Here is a 26569-nt window from a genome sequence, read left to right as displayed (position 1 = left end):
GTTTAGGGGGCGCTTGACTGTGGTTTCCCTGAGGGCCAGACTGTCTCCGCCGATTCCCCCGCCATGCCGTCTGGTCGTATCCTGGCACGGCCTAGGCTGGTTATAAGGGTGGTATGGTTGGGGCCTGAAGGACCTTCGTTGGGTCACCGGCGTGTGCATACCCAACGAGCGCATTATGACTCGATTGTCCTTCAGGCTCTGCAACCTGGGGTCGGTTTTGTCCAAGAAAAGGCCCTGGCCCTCAAAAGACAAATCCTGAATTGTCTGCTGCAATTCTGGGGGAAGGCCTGAAGCTTGCAGCCAGGAGATGCATCTCATCATTACCCCGGATGCAAGCGTTCTGGCTGCCGAGTCCGCTGCATCCAGAGAGGCCTGGAGGGAAGTTCTCACCATTTTTTTACCCTCCTCTAGTAGGGCCGTAAACTCTGCGTGGGACTCCTGGGGAAGGAGCTCTGTAAACTTCCCCACAGACACCCACGTATTAAAATTATAGTGACTTAGGAGGGCCTGTTGATTTGCCACCCTAAGCTGGCGGCCTCCAGCCGAGTAGACCTTACGGCCTAGGAGATCCATGCGCCTAGCCTCCTTCGCCTTAGGGGCTGGTGCTTGCTGGCCATGACGCTCCCGTTCGTTCACGGATTCGACAACCAGGGAGCAGGGAGATGGGTGGGTGTAGAGATATTCATATCCCTTGGAGGGGACCATATATTTTCTCTCTACTCCCCTACCTGTAGGTGTAATAGAAGCTGGGGATTGCCAAATTGTGTCTGCATTGGCTTGGATAGTGCGGATGAACGGGAGAGCCACTCGAAGGGGCGCATCCGCCGATAATATGTCTACAACAGAGTCCTCTATTTCAGCAACCTCCTCCACTGGCAAATTCATGTTTTGTGCTACTCTCCACAAGAGGTCTTGATGGGCCCGGAGATCAATAGGGGGAGGACCAGAGGAGGATGTTCCTGCCACTGCCTCATCAGGAGAGGAGGAGGAGGAGAGGCCCGGTACCAACGGGTCCTGAGGTGGGTCATGGACCGGCAGAGCACCATCTGCATCCGGTGGAATCTCAGGGTCTGCAGACTGAAGTGGATCCTCGTCCATGCCCGTGGGAGGAGGACAGCTTACTGTCGCTTCAGGAACCCTGTGTTCTGAGGGGCCAGAGCGTTGAGCCACAAGTGGGGCACCTTGGGCCTCGTGATATGCCCATGGAGTCCAAAAGGCCCATTGATGAGGACCTTGCTCCTGGCTTTGTGCCTCTGGATGGTGGCATGGAATATCCGATGCCCGGTCCTGGTGGTAAGAAGCACTCCCAGCCTGAGACGATATTGACATGTGTCTCGAAGGCCACGGTGGGGCCGAGAGACCCTGGTAAGGTACCGCTGTTGCTGACATGCGGTCACGGGGCGGTACCGGTGAGCGGTACCGGTCTTGTCGGTGCCACGAACGAGTCCAGGACCTTCTACCATGCCGGTGCCGGGAGGTGGACCTGGATCTCGAGTCCCTGTGCCGGGAGTGACTGCGGGACGCACGGTACCGAGATCGGTACCGAGAGCCGGATCGATACCGGGAGTATCTGTCCGGTGATCAAGATCTTGAACGTCTCCGCGAGTACGACCGGTACCGCAATGGAGAGCGGTGCCGGGACTGCGAGCGGTGCCAGGATCGGGAACAGCAGGAGCGGGAACGTCTCCGAGACTGAGACCTGGAAAGACGTTTCTCCAGTGGACCTACGGAAAGAGGCCTTATGACGGCCGGCTTGCCGATGGATTGGATAACCCGCACCGGCGGTGCCGGGGGTTGAGGCTGCATCGACTCCGTCAGCGCGATGAGTTCTCTTGCCATTGAGAAGGTCTCCGGCGTAGAAGGGAGAGCGAGCTCGACCACAGCGTGAGCCGGGGAGCTATGTGGCACCGGACTCAACTGCCCTTGCGGTACCGGAATCGACGGTGCTGCGCTAGGAGGAGCTGCCAACTGCGGTGCCGGTGTTGACGGTGCCGCAGCAGTTACTGGGGTCCGATGGACGGACTTTGATGCTTGCTCCTTCTGTGAGGATGGGGTCGGAGCAGTACGTCGTTTCCCCGTCGGGGAAAGGGAGCAGTGCCGGGGAGCCGGTGCCGGCAGATGTCGGTGCCGGGAGTCCTTCTCGGTACCGGAGCGATCCGGTGCCGAAGGTGCGCTCCTCACCGATGCGGTCTGTTGGGCAGTCGGTGCCGGCACCGCGGGACTAAGGGCCGATTCCATAAGGAGCTGCTTTAGTCGGAAGTCCCGCTCCTTCTTCGATCTTGGCTTGAACGACTTGCAAATTCGGCACTTGTCTGTCAGGTGGGATTCTCCTAAGCACTTCAGGCAGGAGTCATGAGGATCCCCCACCAGCATCGGCTTCTGGCACGCCGAGCAGGGTTTAAATCCCGGCGCCTTGGGCATGAGCCCGCACCGGGTCGGAGGAAAGGGGGGCTACTCCCCCAATCCCCCGCTTAACTATATACACTAACTATGAAAAACGTACTAAAACTAACTATAACTACAAGAACTTGAACTATATACACGATAAAGAGTAAATAACTCCAAGAAGCTAGGGATGTGGAGGTCAGCAAAGCCGCTCTCCACAATTCCAACGACCGTCACGGGCGGTAAGAAGGAACTGAGGGGTGGATGGGTTGGCAGGGGTATATATCCGGCACTATATGCCACTCTAGGGGGCGCCCAGCCGACCCATCGAGTGTTGCTAGGGTAAAAATCTTCCGACGAACATGCACGCAGTGCGCGCACACCTAACTGGAATGGATATGAGCAATCACTCGAAGAAGAAAGCTGTCTTTTGGCTAGGGGCTCAAACAGAAGACTCATGAGAGCAGCCAGGATAGTACTGAGATCCCACAAGGGAACTGATTCTTTAACAGGCAGAAGGAGGTGGACAGCACCTTTCAGAAACCTAGCCATTATGGAGTTGGAAAATGCTGACTTCCCTCAGAGATTGGAGGATGAAACATTGAGATTGCTGCTAAGTGGACCCTCAGTGAGCTGAGCGACTGACTTGAAGACTTAAGATGTAACAAGTAATCCAGAATCTCTGGAATACATGTTGGCATTGGCCAAATGCCCTGGGCCAATGATCAAACCAAAAAACGCTTCCACTTAGCCAAATAGGTAGACCTAATAGAAGAACAGTGAGTCCTGCTTAATAGTAGAAAATCTTCTCTCTCGTCTAACCATGCTGCATCCACACAGTGAAGTGCAGATATCTGATCATGGTGGTGTTGTGTCAGCAGGTTGGGAATGAAGGGAAGAGATCTAGGAGTTTGAACAGATAGACTATGAAGGTCCGTTAATGAGTCCAGACTAAGACAATCTTGAAAGCAAAATTAACTGCATTTCCTGTTGTCCAACTTCAGATTGAGAATCACCTGAGGGATGAGTGGGATGAGGACAATGGTATACATCAGGGCCAATCCCCAATTTACACAGTCAGTTAATGAGCACAGACTGAGACTTGCTTGAGAATAAAATCAACAGTATTACCTGTTGTCTTTTGTGAACAGGTAAATTGTTGCAATGCCCCATTCTTTGAAAATGGACCTCAGCATATTGCTCTTCATGAACCACTCATGCCTTTGGGAAAAACTCCTGCTTAGGTGATCGGCCAACTGATTGTGAGCACTTTATAAGCGTGTGGCGGTGGGAACATCTTCCTTGATGCAAAAGTGCCTAATTTGTATTGCTTCCTTGCAGAGCTGATTGAAATGGCTCCTTTCTGCTTGTTCACATAATACACCTAAGAGACAGCAGGAGGGTTTGGTAATCGTTCCCTCGATGGAATGAATCGAGGACTGAGACCCTGATGATCAAGGGGGTATCCCAAGGGTTGCATGAATGCCACTGAAGAACAAGATACGCCATTAGTGGCCAGTAAGAACTAGGCCAAGACCCTTATCTTTACTAAGAAAACAGTACCAATTCCGGTACTGATGGTGATCCCATGGAGGTCATGAAGATTTTCAAATCTGATGCCTGGATGAAGAAGGAGATATGGAAGATGACACTGAACTTGAACTGAGGACCCTCCAAAGAGAAAAGAAGAGCTACATCATTGGAGCCATCACATGCCATGACTCATTGGAAGCCCAGTATGTGGGTTGCATTGTTACCAAAGGAGACAGAGAAGTCAGTGCTTTGAATACTGGCACTGCCTCTGAGGCAGCACTAACACTTTGTATTGGAAGAGGCACTGGTACCAAACCAGAACCCAGTACCACACCCATAGCTCCAGCCTGTAGAAGCAGACATTGTCTCCAACGCCGAAGATAGTATCAGCACCAAAAATGGATCTCTCAGGGAGAGTGATCTTGTCTCCACAGTCTGGTTTTTAAGTAGTGCCAGAGAGGACACCTGCAACAGCTTGTATTCTGAGGCAATCAAACTAGATGGTCCCAGGATTGCAGAAGACTCCACCCCAGCTGAAGACTCCTGTACAACAGGCAAGTCCAGCACAAAGAGGCAGAGTAAACCTGCAGTTGCTTGATAAGCCTGTGCTGTTGACATGCTCGATGCTGATATTGATGTCAGTACCAGATCCATGGCAGCCTACTGACAGTACTGTAGTCAATAATATGGTTCCCAAGACCGAACGGACAACCCTGCTCTTCCCTGCATACTCAAGGAACCCTTGCTTCCTTCTTCATCTTCTTCTAAGAGGATGAAGAATCTCTCTGAATCTCAGAGTGACTACAGTCAGTTTTATGAGACTCCTCTCTCAGGAGAGGAGAGGAAGAACAACAGTCTCTTCTTCTCCTTGGAGAAAAGTCAGAGCCTCACGGCAGCACCGAAGACCTCTGAGGAGCCAGACGATCAGATCCTCCCAGGGACAACAAGAACTGAGTATTGGGATCTCTACTGAGTATAGCTATCCCACATGAGGGATAGTATTTGAAACCTGGCGAAGGCATTGCACCAGGCAACAACAAACTATTAAAATACCCAACTAACTAATCTAACACTAAGGTGGTACTACTCCTCCTCCTCAGAGTTTCTCTTGGCTTTTTTGTACACAGTTAGTACTACTAACTATAAACTAACGACATATAAAAAAACAGAGAGAAACTCTGAGTGGTAGTAGTAGTAGTAATACCTTAGTGTTAGATTAGTTAGTTGGGTATTTTAATAGTTCATTGTTGCCTGGTGCAATGTCTTCACCAGGTTTCAAATACTGTCCCCTGTGTGGCAAAAGACTGAATCAAATACCACCCAGAATGCTCCAACTCAAGCCAGGGACAGTGAGAAAGAACTGAGTGGGGCCAGGGCAGCACCACACTTAAATATCCATGAGAGAGTCTATGGAGGCCAGCTGATGCGAGCGCCACCCTGATGTGAACTGCTAAGCAATGTTCTCTTGCTTTGATGCACTGGGCACGCACTCATGAGTGGAATACATGTCTGCAACCACTCAAAACAGTTTTTTCTGGAAGTCCTCCTCCCTCACACAAAGCATAATGTACCCCTTACAGTCTTCCCTCACTGAGTGACACAATCAGTGACAGCACTATGGACTCAGTACTAATTTCCAGGAGACATGCCATTGGCTCTGCTTCCACTTACAAAGCCCTCTGCTGGCCACAGCACGTGCTCATGGTAGCCTTGGGGGAAAGCTGTAAGTTATCTGTTTTCTAATCTAGTCTGATGGAAAGGTGCCCAGCCGAGCACAGTACAGGGCAGGGTGTGTGTGGTGAAAGGCAAGCCCCAAATGAAGAGGTATGGAATGGCCCACATCCAGACTCCCAGTGCAAAAAGCAACAGAAAAGTCACTTCAGAAAACGGGCTCCGGTTGGGCCTATTAGTTGTGATGGCAGAACCCATTCTCAAGGAGGGAAAACCAGAACAACATGCAGAGAGGCAGGAAGTTCTGTTGGTCAACAGCTCAAAGTGCAGTTGAGGGACTAAATAATGGGGTTGTTCTGGAACCACATCAGACTGGGTTCGTTTGACTGTGATATGAACAGCTTCAGGACTTACCTATTAACCCCTCAATATCAATGTTGAGGTGCTTGCATTTGAAGTCTGGATCAGCACCATTCTTATGCAGAACTATCTGGGAAATGCATTCATCAATTAGCTTATAGTACTGAGCCCTATGGAAAGAGAAGAAAAGGAAACAGTGTTAACAGGTCTCTATGAAGGCACACACCTGCAAACCATGGGTACCACGCACTCAGGGGCCCCACAGAGAAGTTTACAAAGACTCTGCAGCAAATATAATGTCTGAACAGCAAAACTTGGTCTCTTCAGCAAGTTAGGTCTCCAGGTAAAACATCTTGGTATGCCACATGGCCTCTGTTACAAGCAGCTGCCAAAGAAGAACCAAGAGCTACATACTCACCACACCATCACATTACATACCTAGAACATTGTGGGTTATGCTCCAAACTGTCCATTTCTTTATTCCCGTCTGCCTTGTCATTCTCACAAACCTGGGCAATTAGGGTCTCCATTGCTCCATAGAAACTCTATGAACTAGTCTCATGTCCTTCTACTCTCTGCCTTCCATTATGAGCCTCTCTCTTTGGATCAGAGCTCCATCCTTCTTGTGGCAAGCTAACACCACCTGCTGGCAGCAGACTACTTTAATTCCAAAACCAACAGGAGCTGTTGCCCAACAGTGAGTTTGGAAAACAATTTCTAGACAGATTATTAATGTATACAATGCTGGTTAGTGAGACAATTAGTATGGTTGTTTCGATTTGCTCCTAACAAATTTCCTTCCAACCTAAACCTTTTTTTTTTTTTTAAGTTGTGTATCTATAATAAATTATCTTCAAGTAAAAGACGGTTACTCACCGTTGTAACTGTTGTTCTTCGAGATGTGTTGCTCATATCCATTCCAGTTAGGTGTGTGCGCGCCGCGTGCACGTTCGTCGGAAGATTTTTACCCTAGCAACACTCGGTGGGTCGGCTGGGCGCCCCTTGGAGTGGCGCCACTATGGCGCAGGATATATACCCCTGCCGACCCATCCGCCCCCTCAGTTCCTTCTTGCCGGCTACTCCGACAGTGGGGAAGGAGGGCGGGTCTGGAATGGATATGAGCAACACATCTCGAAGAACAACAGTTACAACGGTGAGTAACCGTCTTTTCTTCTTCGAGTGATTGCTCATATGCATTCCAGTTAGGTGATTCCCAAGCCTTACGTAGGCGGTGGGGTCGGAGTTAGATGTTGCAGAATGCAAAACTGCTGAGCCAAAGGCTGCATCATCTCTGGACTCTTGGACCAATGAGGCAAAGGTGTGGACCGAGGACCAGGTAGTTGCACGACACATCCCCTGAAAGGGTATGTGAGCCAGAAAGGCAGCAGAGAAGCCTGAGCCCTGGTGGAATGTGCAGTAAGGTGGCTCTATAGAACATGGGCCAAAACACAGGAGGTGCGGATGCACGACATCATCGAAGATGAAATCCTCTAGGAGGAGACAGGTATGTCCTTCGTCCGATATGCCAGAACGACGAAGATTAGGGGGCATTATGAAAGGGCTTTGTCCGCTCGATATAGATTGCGGACGCCCTACGGACGTCTAGGGAGGGCAGTTGTTGCTCTCCTTGCGATGAGTGTGGCTTCGGAAAGAAGACCGGAAGGAAGATATCCTGGTTGATATGAGAGGCCGACACCACCTTAGGGAGGAAGGTCGGACGTGGTAACAACTGCTCTTGTCCTTGAGGAACACAGTATACCGTGGGTCCATCGTGAGAGCCTGAAGCTCGGAGACTCGTCTGGCCGATGGAAAGGCTACAAGGCAAACTGTCTTCCAGGACAGGTATATCAGCGAGCATGTTGTCAGTGGCTCGAATGGGGCAGTCATAAAACTGGTTAGAACCAGGTTGAAGACCCAGGTTTTGGCGGGGGCCAACTGGGGGGGTATAAACGCTCCAAGCCCTTGAGGAACCTAGAAACCACAAGGTGTAAGAATACGGAGCGGCCACTCTCCGCTGGGTGGAAGGGAGAGATGGCTGCCAAGTGTACCCTTAATGATGACCGCGCCAGGCGCTGCTGTTTGAGAGACCAGAGGTAGTCCAAGATGGAATGGATCGGGACCTCGGCGGGAGAAACATTGTGCGTTTCGTAGCAGCAGGAGAAACGCTTCCACTCGGCCAGATATGTCAACCGAGTGGAAGATTTCCTACCACCCAGGAGAATCCTGTAGAACCGAGGCAGAACAACGTAACTCGGATCGGTTTAGCCGCGCAGCAGCCATGCTGTGAGGTGCAGGGATTACAGGTCTGGGTGGTGAAGCTTGCCGTGATCCCGCGTTATGGGGTCTGGGCAAAGAGGCAGGGGAATAGGGTTGGCTACCGACAGGTGTAGCAACCTGGTGTACCAGTGCTGCCTGGGTTACGCTGGAGCGATCATGATCAGGTGCGCTCTGTCCCTGCGGAGTTTTAGCAGGACCCTGTGAACCAGCGGGAACGGTGGAAAAGCGTACAGCAGATGGCTCATCGACGGCATCAGAAAAAACCTCCAAGATCGAGCCCGGGGAGAGGCCTTGGAATGAGGAGAACTTCTCTCTCTTTTCGTTCTCGCGAGAGCGAAGAGGGCTATGCGGGGAAAGTCCCACTTCTGGAAAACGGAATGGATAATGTCCGGAGGAAACGACCACTTGTGAGACAGGAAGGATCTGCTGAGGCGATCCGCCAGCTGAAACGCCTGGTATACAAGGCAGACTGCTCTCAGCTCTCGGACACTGATGTGTAAGGCCAGCTGTTGAGCCGACCGAAGGCCGAGTGCGAAACTGACCCAGGTGAGCATCCAGCCGAGAGATGGGGTGTCTGTCATGAGGGACCCCGAGGGGTGAATGGAACAGCATCCCTGGATACACCAGGGAGGGCGTTGACTCCCGGTCGAGGGAGCCTAGGATGCTCGGGTGGAACGAGACGACCATGAGTATGCTATCTCTGCCCGGGTGGTACACCAAGGTGAGCCACGATTGAAGTGGACGGAGGCGAAGCCTGGCATATTTGGGTACAAACGTGCAGACAGCCATGTGACTCAGGAAACCTAGGCAAGTGCGAGCCAAAGTTGTCGGGAAGGTCCGTAGACCTTGTACAATTGTTACCATCGCCTGAGACCGAGGCTGAGGTAAGCAGGCTCTGGCGAGACTGGAGTCCAGGATGGCCCCAATGAATTCTATTCCCTGTGTGGGAATCAGAGTGGATTTTTCTATTGATCATCAGGCCTAGACACAGGAATAGGTTCGTGTCGATGCCCACATGACTGGTAACTTGGGACCGGTGGTCCCTCGAATGAGCCAATCGTCTAGATACGGAGAACGTGTATCCGACGGTGGCGAAGAGAGGCGGCGACTACAGCCATGCCCTTTGAATACACTTGGGCTATATAGAGGCCAACTGGGAGGGCCGTAAACTGGAAATGACGACGGTAGGCCCCAAACCGGGAGTACCTTCTGTGTGGAGGAGAAATGGCGACGTGAAAATACGCGCCCTTCATATCGAGGGCGGCATACCAGTCTCCGGGATCCAAGGATGGGATCCCCATGGGTACCATGCAGAACTTAGCTGTATCATGAACTTGTTGAGTTCCCGCAGGTCTAGGATAGGTCTGAGACCTCCCTTCGCCTAGGGGATTAGGAATTAGTGGGAGCAGAACCCTTTGCCCCTTTCGTCCTTAGGTACCTCCTCCGATGAAGAGGAGCGTCCGCACCTCTTGCAAGAGGAATCGCTCGTGAGAGGGGTCCCTAAGAGGGACGAGGACGGGTAGGCTTTTGCCCATTGGTGGTTAGAAGGACCCTAATTTTGTCTCCTTTGGGGTCCTGATTGATGCCTACGACCGCGTAAACCGCGCCCGCTGGCAAAGTCCTGTCTTTGTCTAGGCGCAGGGTAAGAGCGGTGAGGCTGGGGACGGAAAGGTCGGCGCTGAAGCACCGGCGTGTGCATGCCGAGAGAGAGCGCAAAGTGACCCTGCTGCCCTTTAGGCTTTGCAGCCTAGGGCCAGTTTTTTCAGAGAACAGGCCTTTGCCATTGAAGGGCAAGTCCTGTATAGTGTGCAGCAGCTGCGAGGGAAGGCTCGATAACTGGAACCATGAAATGCACCTCGTGGCAACACCCGAGGCCAGAGTCGTGGCAGCGGAGTCAGCTGCATCCAACGAGGCCTGGAGGGAAGCTCTCGCCAACTTCTTCCTTTGCTCCAGGAGGGCATCGAACTCTTGACAGGAGTTCTGAAAAAACGACTCTGTAAATTTGTCCACCGCCACCCATAGTAGCGGCTAAGCAGGGCTTGCTGGTTTGCTACACGAAGTTGCAGGGCCCCCGCCGAGCACATCTTACGGCCCAGCAAGACCATTCACCTAGCCTCCTTGGGTTTAAGGGCTGGTGCCTGCTGGCCATGGCGTTCTGTCCCATTGAGGGACTGGACGACAAGGGAGCGGGGGGGGAGATGTACATATAGGTACTCGTACCCCCTGGAGGATACCATGTATTTGCGTTTCAATAGAGGAGGGCCCGAGGAGTATGTTCCTGCCCCCGCCTCATCTGGGGAGGAGGAAGAAGAAAGGCCAGGGACAAGCGGGTCCTGTGTGGGCTCGCGCTCCTGGACGACCTCCTGATCCGGTGGGATCCGGGAGCCCGGTGGCTGAACCGGGGCTTGCTCTGTACCGGTCGGAGGGGGACGGTTAAATGTCGCCTCTGGCACCCAGTGCTCCGATGGAACAGAGCGAGAAGGGATCACAGGTACGCCTCTGGCATGGTAGTACGCCCAAGGTGTCCAGAATGACCACTGATAGGTCTCCTGGAAGACTCTGGAGGGCACATCGGAAACAGAGTACTGCGCATATGAAGTGTCCGGCGGGACGACACTGATGCATGGCTGGATGGCCCTGGAGGAGCTGAAAAGCCCTTGTTAGAGTCTCCCTCTCTAATTGACGTCGCTCGACACGGCACCGGGGATCGGTACCGGGAGGCATACCGGTACTGAGAACGGGACCTGCCACCGGAGCGGTGCCGGGCGGTCGACCGAGATCGCAAGGCTCGATGTCGGGAGTGGCTACCGGAGTCCCGGTGCCTGGAGCGGTGCCGGGAGCTGGAGCGGTGCTGAGTGTACCGGGCCGGCGAACGGGACGCTGACCGGTGCCGCGAGTACTACTGGTACCAAAATGGAGAACGGTGCCGAGACTGTGAGCGGTGTCGGGACCTCGATCGGTGACAGGACCGAGAACGTCTGCGGGACCGCGATCGTGAACAGTGCCGCTCTGCGGTGCCGACGGAGTGTGGTCTGATCAAGGCAGGCTTGCCGACCGACTATATAACCCGCACCGGCGGTGCCGGGGGTTGAGGCAGCGCAGACGCTGTCATTGCAATCAGCTCCCTTGCCGTGGAAACTGTCTCCGGCGCAGAGGGAATAGCGAGCTCGACCACAGCTCGCGCCGGGGAGATTTCAGGCACCGGACTCGACGGCTCTTGCGTGGCCGGGGTCGACGGTGCCGGTATTGTCGGTGCCACGGCAGGTATCGGAGCCGGGCGGTCTGACTTAGTATAGCACTCGGGCTGCGGAGCAGGGCTCTGACGCAGCTTAATAGTGAGCTCGACCACAGCTCGCACCGGGGAGCTTTCAGGCAGCGGATTCAACGGCTCTTGCGTGGCCGGAATCGACGGTGCCGCTATTGTCGGTGCCGCGGCAGGTATCAGAACCGGGCAGACTGACTTAGCGCTCAGGCTGCGGAGCAGGCGGCTCTGACGCAGCTTAATAGTGAGCTCGACCAGGGCTCGTACCAGGGAGCTTTCCGGTACCGGACTCGACAGCTCTTGCATGGCCGGAGTTAACGGTGCCGATATTGTCGGTGCCGCGGCAGACATCGGTGCCGGGCGATCCAACTTAGTATAGCGCTCGGGCTGCGGAGCAGGCGGCTCGGACGCAGCAAGAGTCTTGTGCCTCTTCATCCTCCAGGAGAGGGATCCATACCGAGCGGACGTCGGAGCCAGCGACGGACGGTGCCAAGAGGCCTTGGCGGTACCGGCGATCCAGTGTCGAGGGAGCGCTTCTTGAAGACTAACCAGCGCTCGGTGCCGAGAGCGGAGGAGCAAGAGCTGCCTCCCTCAGGAGCTGCTTGAGACGAAAGTCCCGCTCCCCTTTTGTTCTCGGATTAAAGGCCTTACAAATGCGGCACTTATCTGGTAGGTGAGATTCCTCGAGGCAGTTAGGAGAAGATCTCTTGTCGGCATCGGCTTGTGGCCGGCCGAGCGTTGTGAAACCCTGTGAACCGGGCATCGTACCCGGCACCGGGTGCGGGGAAGGGGATAATCCCCGAACCCCTGTGTATATATAGTTAAATACACTAACTATACTACAAACGAATAACGTTAACTACAACTATATACATCTGAACTATATACAAGAATTAACAAGAGAAACTACGAGTAGCTAGGGAAGTGGAGGTCAGCTAAGCCGCGCTCCACTGTTCCAACGACCGACACGGGCGGTAAGAAGGAACTGAGGGGCGGATGGGTCGGCAGGGGTATATATCCTGCGCCATAGTGGCGCCACTCCAGGGGGCGCCCAGCCGACCCACCGAGTGTTGCTAGGGTAAAAATCTTTTCCGACGAACGTGCACGCAGCGCGCACACACCTAACTGGAATGCATATGAGCAGTCACTCAAAAGAAGAAGTCGAGATAGCCACATTAATGATATCACATTCAGAAAGGGGATCCATGTCTCTCTACTTGCAACACACTACACAGATATCCCAAAACATAGGCACACTCAAGGCTAAAAATAATTAAGGAAAAAGGATAGTCACCTGTTCCATAACTGGCGTTCTTGGAGATGTGTTGCTCACGTGTATTCCAGAGTAGGTGTGCGTGCTCGCCATGTGCCAGAAGTTTTTCCCTTAGCAGTACCTGTACAGGGGGAGCACCCCTGCGACCCCTGGAGTGGCACCTCTATATCACACTATAAGGGGAGCTGCACACTCCCCCCACCCTTGATTCCTTCTTGCCAGACAACTCCAACAGTGGGGAAGGAGGGCGGGATGTAGAATACACCTGAGCAACACTTCTCGAAGAATTCCAGTTACGGAACAGGTAACTGTCCTTTCTTCTTCGAGTGATTGCTCACGTGTATTCCACAGTAGAGACTCCAAGCTATATCTGATGGAGGTGGGTAGGAGTTTACGGGTTTCTGGGACGCAGTACCACCCTACCAAACCCGGCATCATCCCATAATGTGAAGAAAAGGTGTGGACAGAGGACCATGTGGCAGCTCTACATATGTCCTGGATAGGGATGTGAGCTACATAGGTGGCCGACGAGGCCTGAGCTCTTGTAGAATGCGCCTTAACGATAGGCAGCGGGGGAACTCCTGCTGGGTCGTAACACGTGCATATGCACGAGGTGATCCAGCAGGAAAGGCGCTGGGTGGAATTGGTTGTCCCCTCATCCGTTCCGCCGACGCAACGAACAGCTGCGAGGATTTCCGGAACGGCCTGGTTCGGTCCAGGTAAAAGACCAGCGCCCTACGCACATCTAACGTGTGTAGGTGGTGCTCCTCGTTGGAGGAATGGGGCTTAGGACAGAGTACCGGCAGGAAAATGTCCTGATCCATATGGAAAGCAGAGACCACCTTCGGGAGAAAAGCAAGGTGCGGGTGAAGCTGGACCTTATCCTTGTGGAAGACCATATACGAGGGTTCCGAGGTCAAGGCCCTAAGCTCCAGGGCACGTTGGGCTGATGTGATAGCAACAAGGAATGCTACCTTCCATGACAGATGAGACCAGGAACACGTGGCCAAGGGTTCAAAGGGAGGACCCATGAGACGGGATAACACTAGGTTTAGATCCCATTGTGGCACGGGGGGCCTAGCATACAGGAATGAACGATCCAAGCCCTTTAGAAAGCGGGAGGTCATATTGTGGGAAAAGACCAAGTGGCTCTGTACCAGCAGGTAGAAGGCCAATATAGCCACCAAATGCACCCTGATGGAGGCGGGAGCTAGCCCTTAGGTCCTAAGGGACAGGAGGTAATTGAGAATGAGTTGGAGCGATGCGGACGATGGGGAGGTTCCCCGCCCCCCGCCCACCTAGAGAACCTGGACCATTTGGCCAGGTACATCCGTAGTGTAGACGGCTTTCTGCTTCCCAACAGAATTCGTTTGACATTCTCCAAACACCTCCCCCTCCTCCTCATCTAACCACGGAGCAACCACGCTGTCAGGTGAAGCACGGCCAGGTTGGGGTGGAGAAGGCATCACCCTTCCTGGGAGAGGAGATCCAGGCAAAGCGGCAGCATTAGCGGGGGAGCCGCTAAGAGTTGCAGGAGGGTTCCGTACCAGTGCTGATGGGCCCAATCCGGGGATATGAGGGTGCCCCACAAACTGTCTGCTTTTACTTTTTGCAGGACTTTGCCTATTAGGGGGAAAGGTGGGAAGGCATAGAAAAGCTGGCCCAACCACTGAAGGAGGAAGGCGTCCGAGATCACCCCCCTTCCCACTCCTCCCCTGGAGCAGAACTGGGGGCAGCGTTGGTTCTGGTCGGTTACAAAGAGGTTGATCCGGTGAACTCCCCACTCTTGGAAGAGCTGTAGGTCGAACTCCCAATGGAGTGACCACTCGTACTGGTGGGAAAAAACCCTGCTGAGGCAATCGGCTCACACATTGCGGACGCCGAGTAGGTGGAAGGCTCGCAGGGAGATATCGTGGGCTATACAGAACTCCCACAGGCTCAGGGCTTCGGAGCGCGTTCCTCCGTCTGTTGATATAATACATCACAGCTGTACTGTCCATGAGGACTCTGACCACATTCCCACGAAGGTGCCACCAGAAAGCTACGCATGCCAACCGTATTTCCTTGAGCTCCCTGACGTTTAAGTGTAGGGACAATTCCAAGACCGATCATCTCCCTTGGGTTTGAATGTTCCCTATATGGGCTTCCCAGCCCAGGTCCGAGGCATCCGACACCAGGTCTAGTGAGGGGGAGATTTCTCTGAAGGGGACCCCTTGCAGCATGTTGCGCGGGAGGGACCACCATTGTAAGGCAGCAACTACCTGGGACGGTATCGTGACAACCTTGTCCAGCCTGTCCCGGGCCTGGGAATACTGGGAGGCCAGTCAGAGCTGGAGGGGCGTCATTCTGAGCCTGGCATGGCGAACCACGTACATGCATGCTGCCATGTGACCGAGAATTTGAAGGCATGCTCTCGCCGTCACCATGGGGAAGGCCATGACCAAGGCAATGAGACCTTTGAGGGTCTCGAACCTGTCTTGGGGAAGAGAGGCTGTGGCCTCTAAAGAGTCCAGTAGCGCCCCTATGAATTCTATGCACTGAACCGGAACTAACGTAGACTTGGTCTCGTTCACCACTAGGCCGAGATCTGCGCACGTGGACAGGAGAAGTCCCACCTGGTCCTGCACCTGGGACCGGGAGGCGCTCTTGAGAAGCCAATCGTCCAGGTCTGGGAAAATCTGCACCCCTTTACTCCGGAGGTAGGCTGCTACCACCGCCATGCATTTGGTGAATACCCTGGGGGCCGTGGAAAGGCCAAACGGGAAGACCGTGAACTGGCAATGGTCCCCCCCAACCAGGAATCGTAGGAAACGCCCGTGTCCCTCGAATATATGGATATGGAAATACGTGTCCTGGAGGTCCAGGGCCACGAACCAATCCCCCGGGTCCAGGGAGGGAATGACAGAGGCCAGGGATACCATCCGGAACCTGTAGCGGACCATAAACCTATTGAGATCCCGTAGGTCTAGGATGAGTCTGAGCCTTCCTCTCGCCTTCAGGATCAGGAAATACCGGGAGTAGAAACCCCAGCCCTGGAATTCTACCAGTACCCTTTCCATCGCCCCCATGCGGAGGTGGTCTGCCACCTCCTGGTCTAGGAGGCAGGCGTGCTCCAGGTCCCTGAGGCTCACCCGGTGCTGGGGGTTGGAGGTGAGGTGAACTGCAACATGTAGCCTTTGGAGATAGTGTTGAGGACCCACTGGTTCGACGTTATATGGGACCACTCCACTCGGAAGGCAGACAAACAGTTGCAGAACACAAACTTTTTGCGGGGGGCCACCGGGCCTGTTGCCAGGGAAGCCCCCCAGTTAATAGAGTCAAAACCGCCTCTTTCCCTGCCTTTTGCCCTTCGAGGGGCCTGGCTGCGGGGCCAAGCGGGACTGACGTTGGGACCTACGACTCTGTTCCCTCGGTCTCTTGGGCAGGGGCTCATATCTGCTCCTAGCAGGAGGAGCTGAAGCTTGCGGTCTGGGCGTGTCCATCGTCAGAGGGATATACAGGCCCAAGGTTTGTAGGGTGGTGCGGGAGTCTTTCAACCCGGGCAGGCGGACATCAGTTTGGCCCGCGTACAACGCTTTCCCGTCAAAGGGAAGGTCCTGCATCAAGGACTGGAACTCTGCAGACAGTCCAGACAGGAGAAGCCACAATGCCCTGCGCATGGATATGGCGGAGGCCATCGAGCGGGCTGCTGTGTTGGCAACGTCCGCCGCCGCCTGGAGGGCTGCTTTAGCCACTGCTGCTCCTTCCTCTACCGGAGCCCTGAACTCCTTTTTGTCCTGCTCCGGGAGGAGAGGTTCAAACTTTGGAAGGGACCCCTCATAGCTTGAAGTCATACTGGCTCAGTAGGGCTTGTTGGCTACCCCCTGATGGAGAGGCAGGGCCACCCAGCCCGGTGCCGAGGACGAGAGTACATTAAAAAGAGAATTGGATGGCTCCTTCATCTCCTCAGCTGGAGATTGGACGCCACCCGCTTAAGAAGCTCCTAGTAATGAGCCTTGAAGTCCTCCTGTGGGATGGGCGGTGGTGCCGTTATGGCCTCCGGTGCCGGTGAGGGGACCGGCAAGGAGCCTAGGATGTGGGGCAGTACTGGTGGGTCAATTCCCAGGTCAGAGTCCAGGCGCAGTGCCATTGGCTCCAGACCCATTGATTTTTCCCTCTACCAAGGAGGGGAGGCCGAAGGAGCCTGGGACGCTCTGGCCACCAAGCGAGATCTTTGGTGCCCGTTGACACCACTGCCCCTACCATGATGTCCCGTGCCACTGACCGAGTTGGGGGCCGGGCAGCGCAGTTTGTTCTCACTGCGCCGCACGACTTGGAGACGGGCGGCTGGGTGCCGATGCTGAGGTCACCGTCGACCGTACAGTACCGTAGGACCGGTGAGAGCGACGGTGCCTTCCGCGTGACCGGGACCTCGACGAAGAGAATCAGTACCCGTTCGAGGTGCTGCTCATGTACTCATCCCGGCGGCTGGAGCTACGACACGCCGGTGCCGGTAAACCGCGAGAGGAGTCCCGCATGCGATGTCTGGTAGAGCGGGAACTCGAGTCGGAGCGTCAACGTCGGTAGCGTCAGGATCAGCTACGGTAGCTGCGACGCGAGGAAGAGCATTGGCGGCGCTTGTCCCGGTGCCTGTGTCCCCGGTCGCAAGGTGTGGAGGAGCCCCGAGGCTCCCGTGCGGGCGGCAAGCCAGTCAGCCTGAGTGGAGTAGAGGACTGGCGTGAGCTGCAGGAAGACCGCATTGAGCGAGGCAGCGAGCGGTCCTCAGAGCTGGGACTGTGCCGCGTCGGGGAGGTCTGTTCTGCTCCCAGCGGCGGCTTCCCTCCAAATCGGGGGCCCGCCCTGGGTACCGGGAGGGTTAAGATGTCACGCATGGCCTGTGCGGCCTCCGGTGTTGACGGCATCCTCACCACAGGGGAGGCACACACGGACAAGACCAGGCTGCTCCGCTCAACGCAAGTCGGAGGCCTGGGTTCTGAGGGGGATCGTGGGCTGCCCAGCGTGGGTCCGGCCTCACCCCTTTCCTTCTTTCGGCGCCGCTGAGTCTTCCCCTGTTTCTTGGAGGGGAAGTGGTGCCGGCTAGTGGAGGGGACTTCACTCTGCACCGAAGACACGGTGCCGGGTGCCAAGTCCGTTCGGCATGCCGGTGCCAGGGCCAACGCTGATTCCATTAGGAGAGCGCGAAGCCTAATGTCCCTCTCCTTCTTAGTCTGTGGCTTGAACGATCTACAGATCCTGCAGCGCTCACTTACATGAGATTTGCGCAAGCAGTGGAGACACTGAGTATGTGGGTCCCTTCTTGGCATAGAACTGCGACAAGAGTCGCACGACTTGAAGCCTGGGGCACGGGGCATGTCCTGAGCCCAGTCAACTAACTTGAGAAACTATTCAACTATTGGAACAACTGTACTACTAAGGCTAACTAGAGAAGCTGCAGCAAGGCTGGAGCATGAAGTTCCGACTACCTTCACTGGCAGCAAGAAGGAATTGAGAGTGGAGGGAGTGCGCAGCTCCCCTTATAGCGCGATACAGAGGCATCACTTCAGGGGTTGCAGCGGTGCTTCCCCAGTATGGGTACTGCTAAGAGAAAAACTTCCGGCACCAGTGCATGTGGCGAGCACGCACACCTACTGTGGAATACACATGAGCAATCACTTGAAGAAGACAGATTATTTAGGGAGGTGGACTCCACAATTCTGTTGGGTGGGGAGGGAGAGTCATTTCTTGGAAAATATGAGTATCTACAGCTAGAGAAGATTACTCAATATCAAATCCTTCACTATAAATACAGCATACCAAGGCTATGTCATAGAGCAGTGGTTTTCAAACTTTATTTCAGGCGACCCAGTTGAAGAAAACTGTTGATGCCTACGATCCAACGGAGCTGGGGATGAGGGGTTTGGGGTGTGGGAGGTCAGGGCTCTGGGCTGGTGGTGCAGGCTCTGGGGTGGGGCCAGGGATGAGGGGTTTGGGGTGCAGGAGGGGGCTCTGGGTTTGGGGGGGCTCAGGGCTGGGGCAGGGGTTGGGGTGTGGGAGGGGGCCAGGGCTATGAGCTGGGGATGCAAGCTCTGGGGTGAGGCTTGGGATGAGGGGTTTGAGGTGCAGGAAGGGGCTCAGAGCTGGAGCAGGAGATTGGGGTGTGGGGTTAGGGCGTGGGCTTACCTCAGGTGGCTCCCTGTCAGCAGCGCCTGTCCTGGCACTGCGGACTGTGCTGCGCCCCAGAAGTAGCCAGCAGCAGATTTGGCTCCTAGGCCGAGGTGCGCAAGCAGCTCTGTGCGGTTCTCGCCTGCAGGACCCCCTTGATTCCCCTCCCCTCCCCAGCTCCCATTGGCTGGGTCCCGGCCAATGGGAGTATGGAACCGCTGCTCGGGGCAGGGGCAGCACGCAGAGCCCCATGGCCTCCCCGCCTAGGAGCTGGACCTGCTGCTGGTTGCTTCCAGGGTGCAGCGCAGTGTCAGAACAGGTAGGAATCAGCCTGCCTTAGCCGGGCAGCACCACTGACGGTACTTTTAATGGCTCCTGACCAGAGCCACTGCGATCCAGTGCCTGGGTCACAACCCACAGTTTGAAAACCACTGTGGTAGAGGATATACACAGATACAGCCCGACACTCCTGGGGCCAACTCACCTCATTTAAAATTTACTTGGTGGTATTATACCAGAATAGAAGTCTTCTGGCAAGGGATTTTCTAACAGATACCAAAAGCCATAGAAAACAGTCAACTTTAACTTGTTTGTCACTGTCTCCTAATGACAAATCAGAACCTTTGGCCAGGTTATTTTAGATGACTGTTTGGATCTCTATGGCATAATCTTTTCATACTTACCTATAAGTACCAGACTGAATACAACCTAGAGCATTTTGGAAACAGCAAAAAAAAAAAAAAATCAAGCTGTTCTTGACGCTGCATTAGCTGGTATCAAATTGTCCCAGGGAACAAGTTTAGCTCTAAGGGAATGTGTACACTGCAATTAGACACCCACAGCTGGTCCGTACCAGTTGACTCGAGCTCGCAGGGCTATTTCATTGAAGTGTAAACTTCCAGGTTCAGACTGGAGTCTGGGCTCTAGGACTCTGCAAGGTAGGAGAGTCCCAGAGCCTGGCCTCCAGTCCCTGAGACCCTGCCACCTCACAGGGTCCTAGAGCCTGGGTTCCAGTCCAAGCCCGGAAGTCTACACTACAGTGAAATAGCCCTGCACCCTGAGCCCACAAGCCCAAGTCAGCTGCCACAGGCCAGCTGTAGGTTTTTAATTGCAGGGTAGATAAACCCAAAGACATTTAGCCAGGTTACACTTTTGAGAACCATATCTATAGCAGTTGCTGAATGTTTAACAATTTTTCACAAAGCAGGAGTCTAGTTTTGCTTGTTCTAGAACAGTCTCTCTCAACCTTTTCAGCCTGGAGAACCCTTATCTGAAAGCAAAACAATAAGTCTATATAATGTGAGTGTTGTTTCAGGAGGTTGACAGAGAATATTTGACCCTGAAGAGTAAAGGTATATGGGGAGTAAGATTTTCTTTGCTTTTAGCCTATAACAAAATTTTCAACCTCACAACATCCTGTTTACCTTTTGTAATCCCCCAGGGGGTCACAACCCAGCAACTGAAAACAGTGCTCTAGCATCATTAAAAGGCAATCCAGTCATCTGAAGCTCTATCACAGGATTCAGTTTTGGTTTTGTTCTCTTATATGAAACACAAAGTGCTTCCCACAAGATTCTCTGCCATTTTCTCTCCAGCTCTGTTGCAGAAATCTTCTTTGGTTGGACAAGCCTAAGAAATCTTGCTCTCATGCCAGATGGTTCTTTGGTTGAAGAACCATCTACTGAACCATTTGCTGAAATAGGCAGACTGGCCAGTAGCTTCCACCTCTATTCTCTGCAATTTTGTGGCAACATCAGAGGATGTGAAAAAACAGTTCAGGCGGGTGTGCCAACAAATGAAGGTGGTGTTCAGACTGCTTCTTTCCTTTAGTATCAACTTACATTGTTTTCTTCTCTTGCTTTCCCTATAAACTCTTGGAGCTTTTTCAAGGTCAGTGTTGCTTGACTGATGTCGATGTTCCACTCTGTGTACAGCTGAGTGCTCTCACATTCTAGAACTGCCCACCACACCCGTGCAGTGTCATAATCTTTGCAAAGGACACGTTTCCATTTGCAGAAAAGGATTTCTCAGACAGTGAGACATCCTTTTTGAACAAGCTAGGTCAGAGGCCCAACTCATTTGATTCTGTGTAGTACACTACAATCCCTCATCTTCTGCCTATCCTGGGGCTATCAGAACTTTCTAAACTCTGCCTTCTATGCAACCTCCAATCCTTCGCCCCCCCACCCCCATGATCATTCTGGCCATACTGGGTCAAACCAATCGTCCATCTAGTCCAGTATCCCATCTTCCAATGGTGGCCAATACCAGAGCTTCAGGAGGAGCATACAGAACAGGGCAGTTGAAGTCTTTAAACCAGGATTTGGGGACTGCAACAGCTGAGTCAAGGGAGAGAATTATTCCAGGAGTGGGTGGGTCAGCTTTTGTGGCCTGCATTTTACGGGAGGTCAGACTAGATGATCATAATGGTCCCTTCTGATCTTAAGTTCTATGATTCTAAGTGATCCATCCCTGTCTTCTCCTCTCAGCTTCTGGCAGTCTGAGGTTTAGGATTGCCTCAAGCATGGGATTGCATCCCTGACCATCTTGGCTAATTGATGGCTCTATCCTCCATGAACTTATCTAATTCTTTTTTTAACCCAATTATACTTTTGACCATCACAATATCCCATGGTAATGAGTTCCATAGGCTAATTATGCATTGTGTGAAAAAGTACTCTCTTGTTAAACTTACTGTTTATTAATTTCATCAGGTGACCCCTGGTTTTTGCATTGTGGGAAAGGGTAAATAACACTTCTCCACTCACTTTTTCCATACCATTCATGATTTTTGTCCATCATATCCCTCCATAATCATCTCTATTCTAAGATGAATAGCTCCAATCTTTTTAGTCTTTCTTCATATAGACGATGTTCCATACCCTTGATCATCCTTGTTGCCCTTCTCTGAACCTTTTTTTGTTCCACTATATCCTTTTTTGAGATGGAGCTACCAAAACTGGACACAGCCTTCAAGGTGTGGGCATATTGTGAATTTATATAGTGGCATTATCACATTTTCTGTCTTATTTGCTATCCCATTCCTAACAGTTCCTAACATTGTTAACCTTTTCAAATGCTGCTGCACATTGAGCTGAAGTTTTCAGAGAACTATCCATGATGATTCCAAGATCTTTTTCTTGAGTGGAAACAGCTAATTTAGAACCCATCATTATGTGTGTGTAGTTGGGATTATTTTTTCCAAGAAAGTGCCTGTTTCTGCCATACACTGCCGGCATCTCTTCCAGCAGGCCCAGCACAAAGCTCCCCTCCTTACCTGGCTTCATAATCGTTGCGGATCAGCAGAAGGTGCTGCAGGATGGACAGGAAGAATGGCTCTGCTTTGGAATCCTTTACTGTGTTGAGGAGAATCTGGAAGACTTCACTAAAATCAGTGAAGAAAAGGTTAAGGAAACAAAAGTGTCTCTAGGGAGACATCCTGGTGCTCTACTTACTCTTTTGCTCTGTAGAGGAAGGCATTAGCCCTTCAAAGTACTATCCTCAAAACTTTATCAATGCATATTCCCCTCATACAGAAAGCTTAGCATGGAGAAAAGGGAAGAGGACACATTGCAGGAGACTGACCCAAAATGGTACTCTAATTTATTCTTCTCCCTGAGCCTTTCTAACGCCAGACCAATATTTGGTAGGTGACATTCTAGTCCCTGATTGGAGTGGTGGTAGAAAAAGGGAGGCTGTTGGTAGCTCATTCATTCCACATCCACAAGCGGCAAGTGTCTAGTTTTGCTGTACCCCTCTCTTATGCACCCCCAAACAGTATCCCCAGTATCCACTTCGGGGATGAGGGTAAAGTCACATGTTTCCTCCCCTCCAAGTAACATCTTTTCCATTATGCAATGGCCCTTTGGCTCCTTCTGCTTCAAGAGTCCCCTTTTCTTCCTCAGATCAGCCAACCTAACCTCTCTGGAAACTAAACAAATCTAAGTTTTTTTAAAAAAGAGGGTGTTGATGGGAAGAACAACGATTAGAAATCCATTTCTTTTTCCCATCATTCATGGGGCGAGACATATGAACAGGACAACTTATTCAGTGTGGGGGTTTTCTGTTTGGTTTTTATAACATTTTCTAGGAGAAAAAACACAAAGGTGTATGCAGCATCACAGGTGCAGAGGACTGTACAAATTATGCAGCCCACTCACCCCCATGTACAAGGAGGGAGCCCTTAGTCCCTGGGCCACAAGGCATGCTCCCTAGAGGGGAAAGTGCAAGCCCACATACATAGACACACACACTCCTATTTCTGGCAGCCCCCAAGGCACCTTTACCTTGGAGGAGCACAAAAGATCCTGTTGCATGTGGCCAGAAACCCCAATTCAACCTGCTGATTAGAAATTCTAGTGCCTCTTTGTGTGTTAACACCACAGCCAGTCCTAATGAAGAAAAGTAGCATATGCCACTTTCCAGGTGACAAAGGTTTTAGCTTCAGTCTCCTGTTAGCAAGGAGGGATCAGTAATCAGCCCTCACCCCGCCAAACAAGGCCTGGACAACCAGCATTTGGCATGACTTCTCCAGCCTAAGTTCTCACTAATAGAGAGATCAACTCTGGTGGGGGATTTTCCATGACATCTGACCTCCAATTCCTGAGCTCACATCTTTCTCTCTAGGATGTGGAAAAGTTGTTCAGGCTCCTGACAAAATACTCATCATATCTGTTCCTAAAAACTGCAAGTAAAGCAATGGTAGAGGCACAGCTACACATGGCAGATGCTATACCTAAGGGATATATATGCCTCTGTATAAAATGGGGACATTCCCTAGTACAAGGCTTGGTATGGTTCTGTCTAGGTTTTCATTACATGCTGGATTGATGAAGGAAAATACTCTACTTTGTTTTTGTAAAGCAGCAGTTGTTCCAGGTGCTCTCCAGTGGCAAAATCCAAAATATATTTGTTTTGGTAAATGTCAATAAACATCAATTACACTGGATAAGCACAAACTGACAAAAATATTTCCATCAATAACCAAAATTTACAGATAGACAAAGTAAGAAAAATGCTGCTTGAAAACTTATTAGAGTTTGATATTTACTCTGTATATTTTGACATTCGATGTTGTGTTTTAATGGTTATAAAGCTTCATCTTTTTGAATCTCAACACCTATTATCACCTGACCTTCACATAATTTCCCATAACTGTGAAAATTTAAATAGATAAAAATTAAAAATGCTGAAAAATAAACCAATATTATCCATCAAAATTATAAAAAATAAAAATCAAGTTCTGCCACACCTACTTATTTATTGCACACAAACTACAGTGTCCATAAAAAGTCAAGTCTGAACAGACATCCGAAACAAAAGTTTCTGGAAGCATCAGACAAGCTGCATCCTGCAACCTCCCAAATGACCAAGGTCTCGTCTTCCTCTTTTTGCTAATAAACTGCCAAATCCCTAGTAGAGGACCAGCATACCTGCCTGTGCTTCGCTCACTCATGTCTTCAGACTTTGCCTGATGGATCAGTGGCATCCTACAATGTACTGGGCAGTTCTGTCCCAAACAAACCTTGGAACCCATGTGACAATGATGACAGCAAGCTGAGCTCGGCCCAGACATTACTTGACCAGAAGAAAGACCATCAACCTCAGTCTCTCTCCCTACATGGAGGCAGGAATGGTACAAAGACTGGCGCTAAGAAACTTCCTGGGAATACTCCTGCCCCAAATGCAACCCCTGCCCAATAAGCAGCAGCAGGATATTCCATTTCAATGCGAATGTCCTCAAGGCGGCTCCTGAGGTCTTCAGAATCCTCCTCACCATGTTCTTCAAATACACTCAGCTGCACCTTCAGTTCCTCATTCTCCAGTTTCCGCAGCTCCTGCCAAGAGAATGAGTACATCATAGAGGGGCCATCAGAAGCTATACAGACTCTGGTGGGGTCACTTGAGAGCACGCAGTTTTTCAGATGGGAGCTAAACAAGGGCTACGTTAGAGCACAAAGGAATGTAATGAGGGGCCAACATACATTAATGTGCAAACAAGTCTGCTGGAAGCCCTAAGAGAGCACAGGCCAGCATGGAGCCACAGATAAGAGGCCCACCAGTGATGGTAAAAATTCACAGTCACAAGAAGATAGGATCATCATACGCTCCAGGAGAGTGCACAGTAACATGGACAGGGCCAGTGCACGCAAACAGCAAAGGGAATGTGATCACCATCCAAATGACCCTGGGATGCTGGGTAACTAAGAGAGAGGAAGCACTGACCAAGAACAGGGCTGCAATACAGCCCACGTCATTCCTGCAGCAAGGGTTTGAACATAGAACAGCCATAATGGGTCAGACCAATGGTTGGTTTAGCCCAGTATCCTGTCTTCTGACAATGGCCAATACCAAGTGCTTCAGAGGAATGAACAGAACAGGCAATCAAGTCATCTATCCCCTATTGTCCACTCCCAGCGTCTGACAGTCAGAGGTGAGGGACACCCAGAGCATGGGTGGTGTATCCCTAACCATCTTGGCTATTAGCCATTGATGGACCTCTCCTCCAGGAACCTATCTAATTCTTTTTTGAATCTCGTTATAATTTTGGTCTTCACAACATCCCTTGGCAATGAATTCCAGAGACTGACTGTGCATTACTGTGAAGCACTTCTTTTTGTTTGCTTTAAACCTGCTGCCTATTAATTTCAGTGGGTAATCCTGGGTTCTTGTGTTATGTGAAGGAGTAAATAACATTTCTTTATTCACTTTCTCCACACCATTCATAATTTTATAGACCTCTATCATATTCCCCCCTTAGTCATCTATTTTCCAAGATGAACAGTCCCAGTCTTTTTAATCTTTATTCACATGGAAGCTGTTCTAATACCTCTAATAGTTTCTGTGGCCCTTCTCTGTACTTTTTCCAATTCCAATATATCTTTTCTGAGATGAGGACATCAGAATTGCATGCAGTATTCAAGGTATGGGCGTACCATGGATTTACATCCTGGCATTATGATTTTACTGTCTTCTTATCTATCCTTTTCCTAATGGCTCCTAACATTGTTACCTTTTTTGACTGCCACTGCACATTGAGCAAATGTTTTCAGAGAACTATCCACAATGACTCCAAGATCTCCTTCTTGACTGGTAACCGCTAATTTAGATCCCATCATTTTTTATGTATGACTGGGATTACATTTTCCAATGTGTACTACTTTGCATGAATTTCACATGCCAAGTCATCCAGTTTTGTGAGATCTCTTTGTAACTCTCTGCAGTGGACTTAACTATCTTGAGTAATTTTATGTATATCAGAGGGGTAGCCGTGTTTGTTGCTTTTTACAGATCCAAACTAAGAGTCCTGTGGCACCTTATAGACTAACAGATGTATTGGAGCATAAGCTTTCGTGGGTGAATACCCACTCATGCGTCTGACAAAGTGGGCATTCACCCACGAAAGCTTATGCTCCAATACATCTGTTAGTCTATAAGGTGCCACAGGACTCTTTGTTGCTTTTTTGAGTAATTTTGTATCATCTACAAACTTTGCCACCTCACTGTTTACCCCTTTTTCCAGATCATTTATGAACATGTTGAACAGTACTAGTCCCAGTACAGATTCCTGGCAGACACTGCTATTTACCTCTCTACATTCTGAAAACTGATCATTTATACCTACCCTTTGTTGTTTCCTGTCTTTTAACCAGTTACTGATCCATGAA

At 51.4% G+C, this 26569-nt stretch overlaps 1 protein-coding gene across 3 annotated transcripts in view; it reads right to left on the bottom strand.

Annotated features, from left to right (window-relative positions):
- Positions 1-26569, bottom strand: part of DIAPH1 (diaphanous related formin 1) — a 208462-nt gene that overhangs the window by 117326 nt on the left and 64567 nt on the right. For all 3 annotated transcript variants that reach the window (XM_045026117.1, XM_045026118.1, XM_045026119.1), the window contains 3 exons: positions 24621-24739; positions 22180-22296; positions 6004-6119 (listed from right to left, as the gene is read on the bottom strand). In XM_045026117.1, coding sequence (XP_044882052.1) covers positions 6004-6119; positions 22180-22296; positions 24621-24739 — 352 coding nt within the window. The remainder of the gene's footprint in view (positions 1-6003; positions 6120-22179; positions 22297-24620; positions 24740-26569) is intronic.

Source organism: Mauremys mutica, chromosome 8, assembly GCF_020497125.1.
Source record: "Mauremys mutica isolate MM-2020 ecotype Southern chromosome 8, ASM2049712v1, whole genome shotgun sequence".
NCBI classification, from domain to species: domain Eukaryota; kingdom Metazoa; phylum Chordata; order Testudines; family Geoemydidae; genus Mauremys; species Mauremys mutica.
Note: the sequence above shows the minus strand (reverse complement) of the source record. Positions and strands in the feature narration are given on the sequence as shown.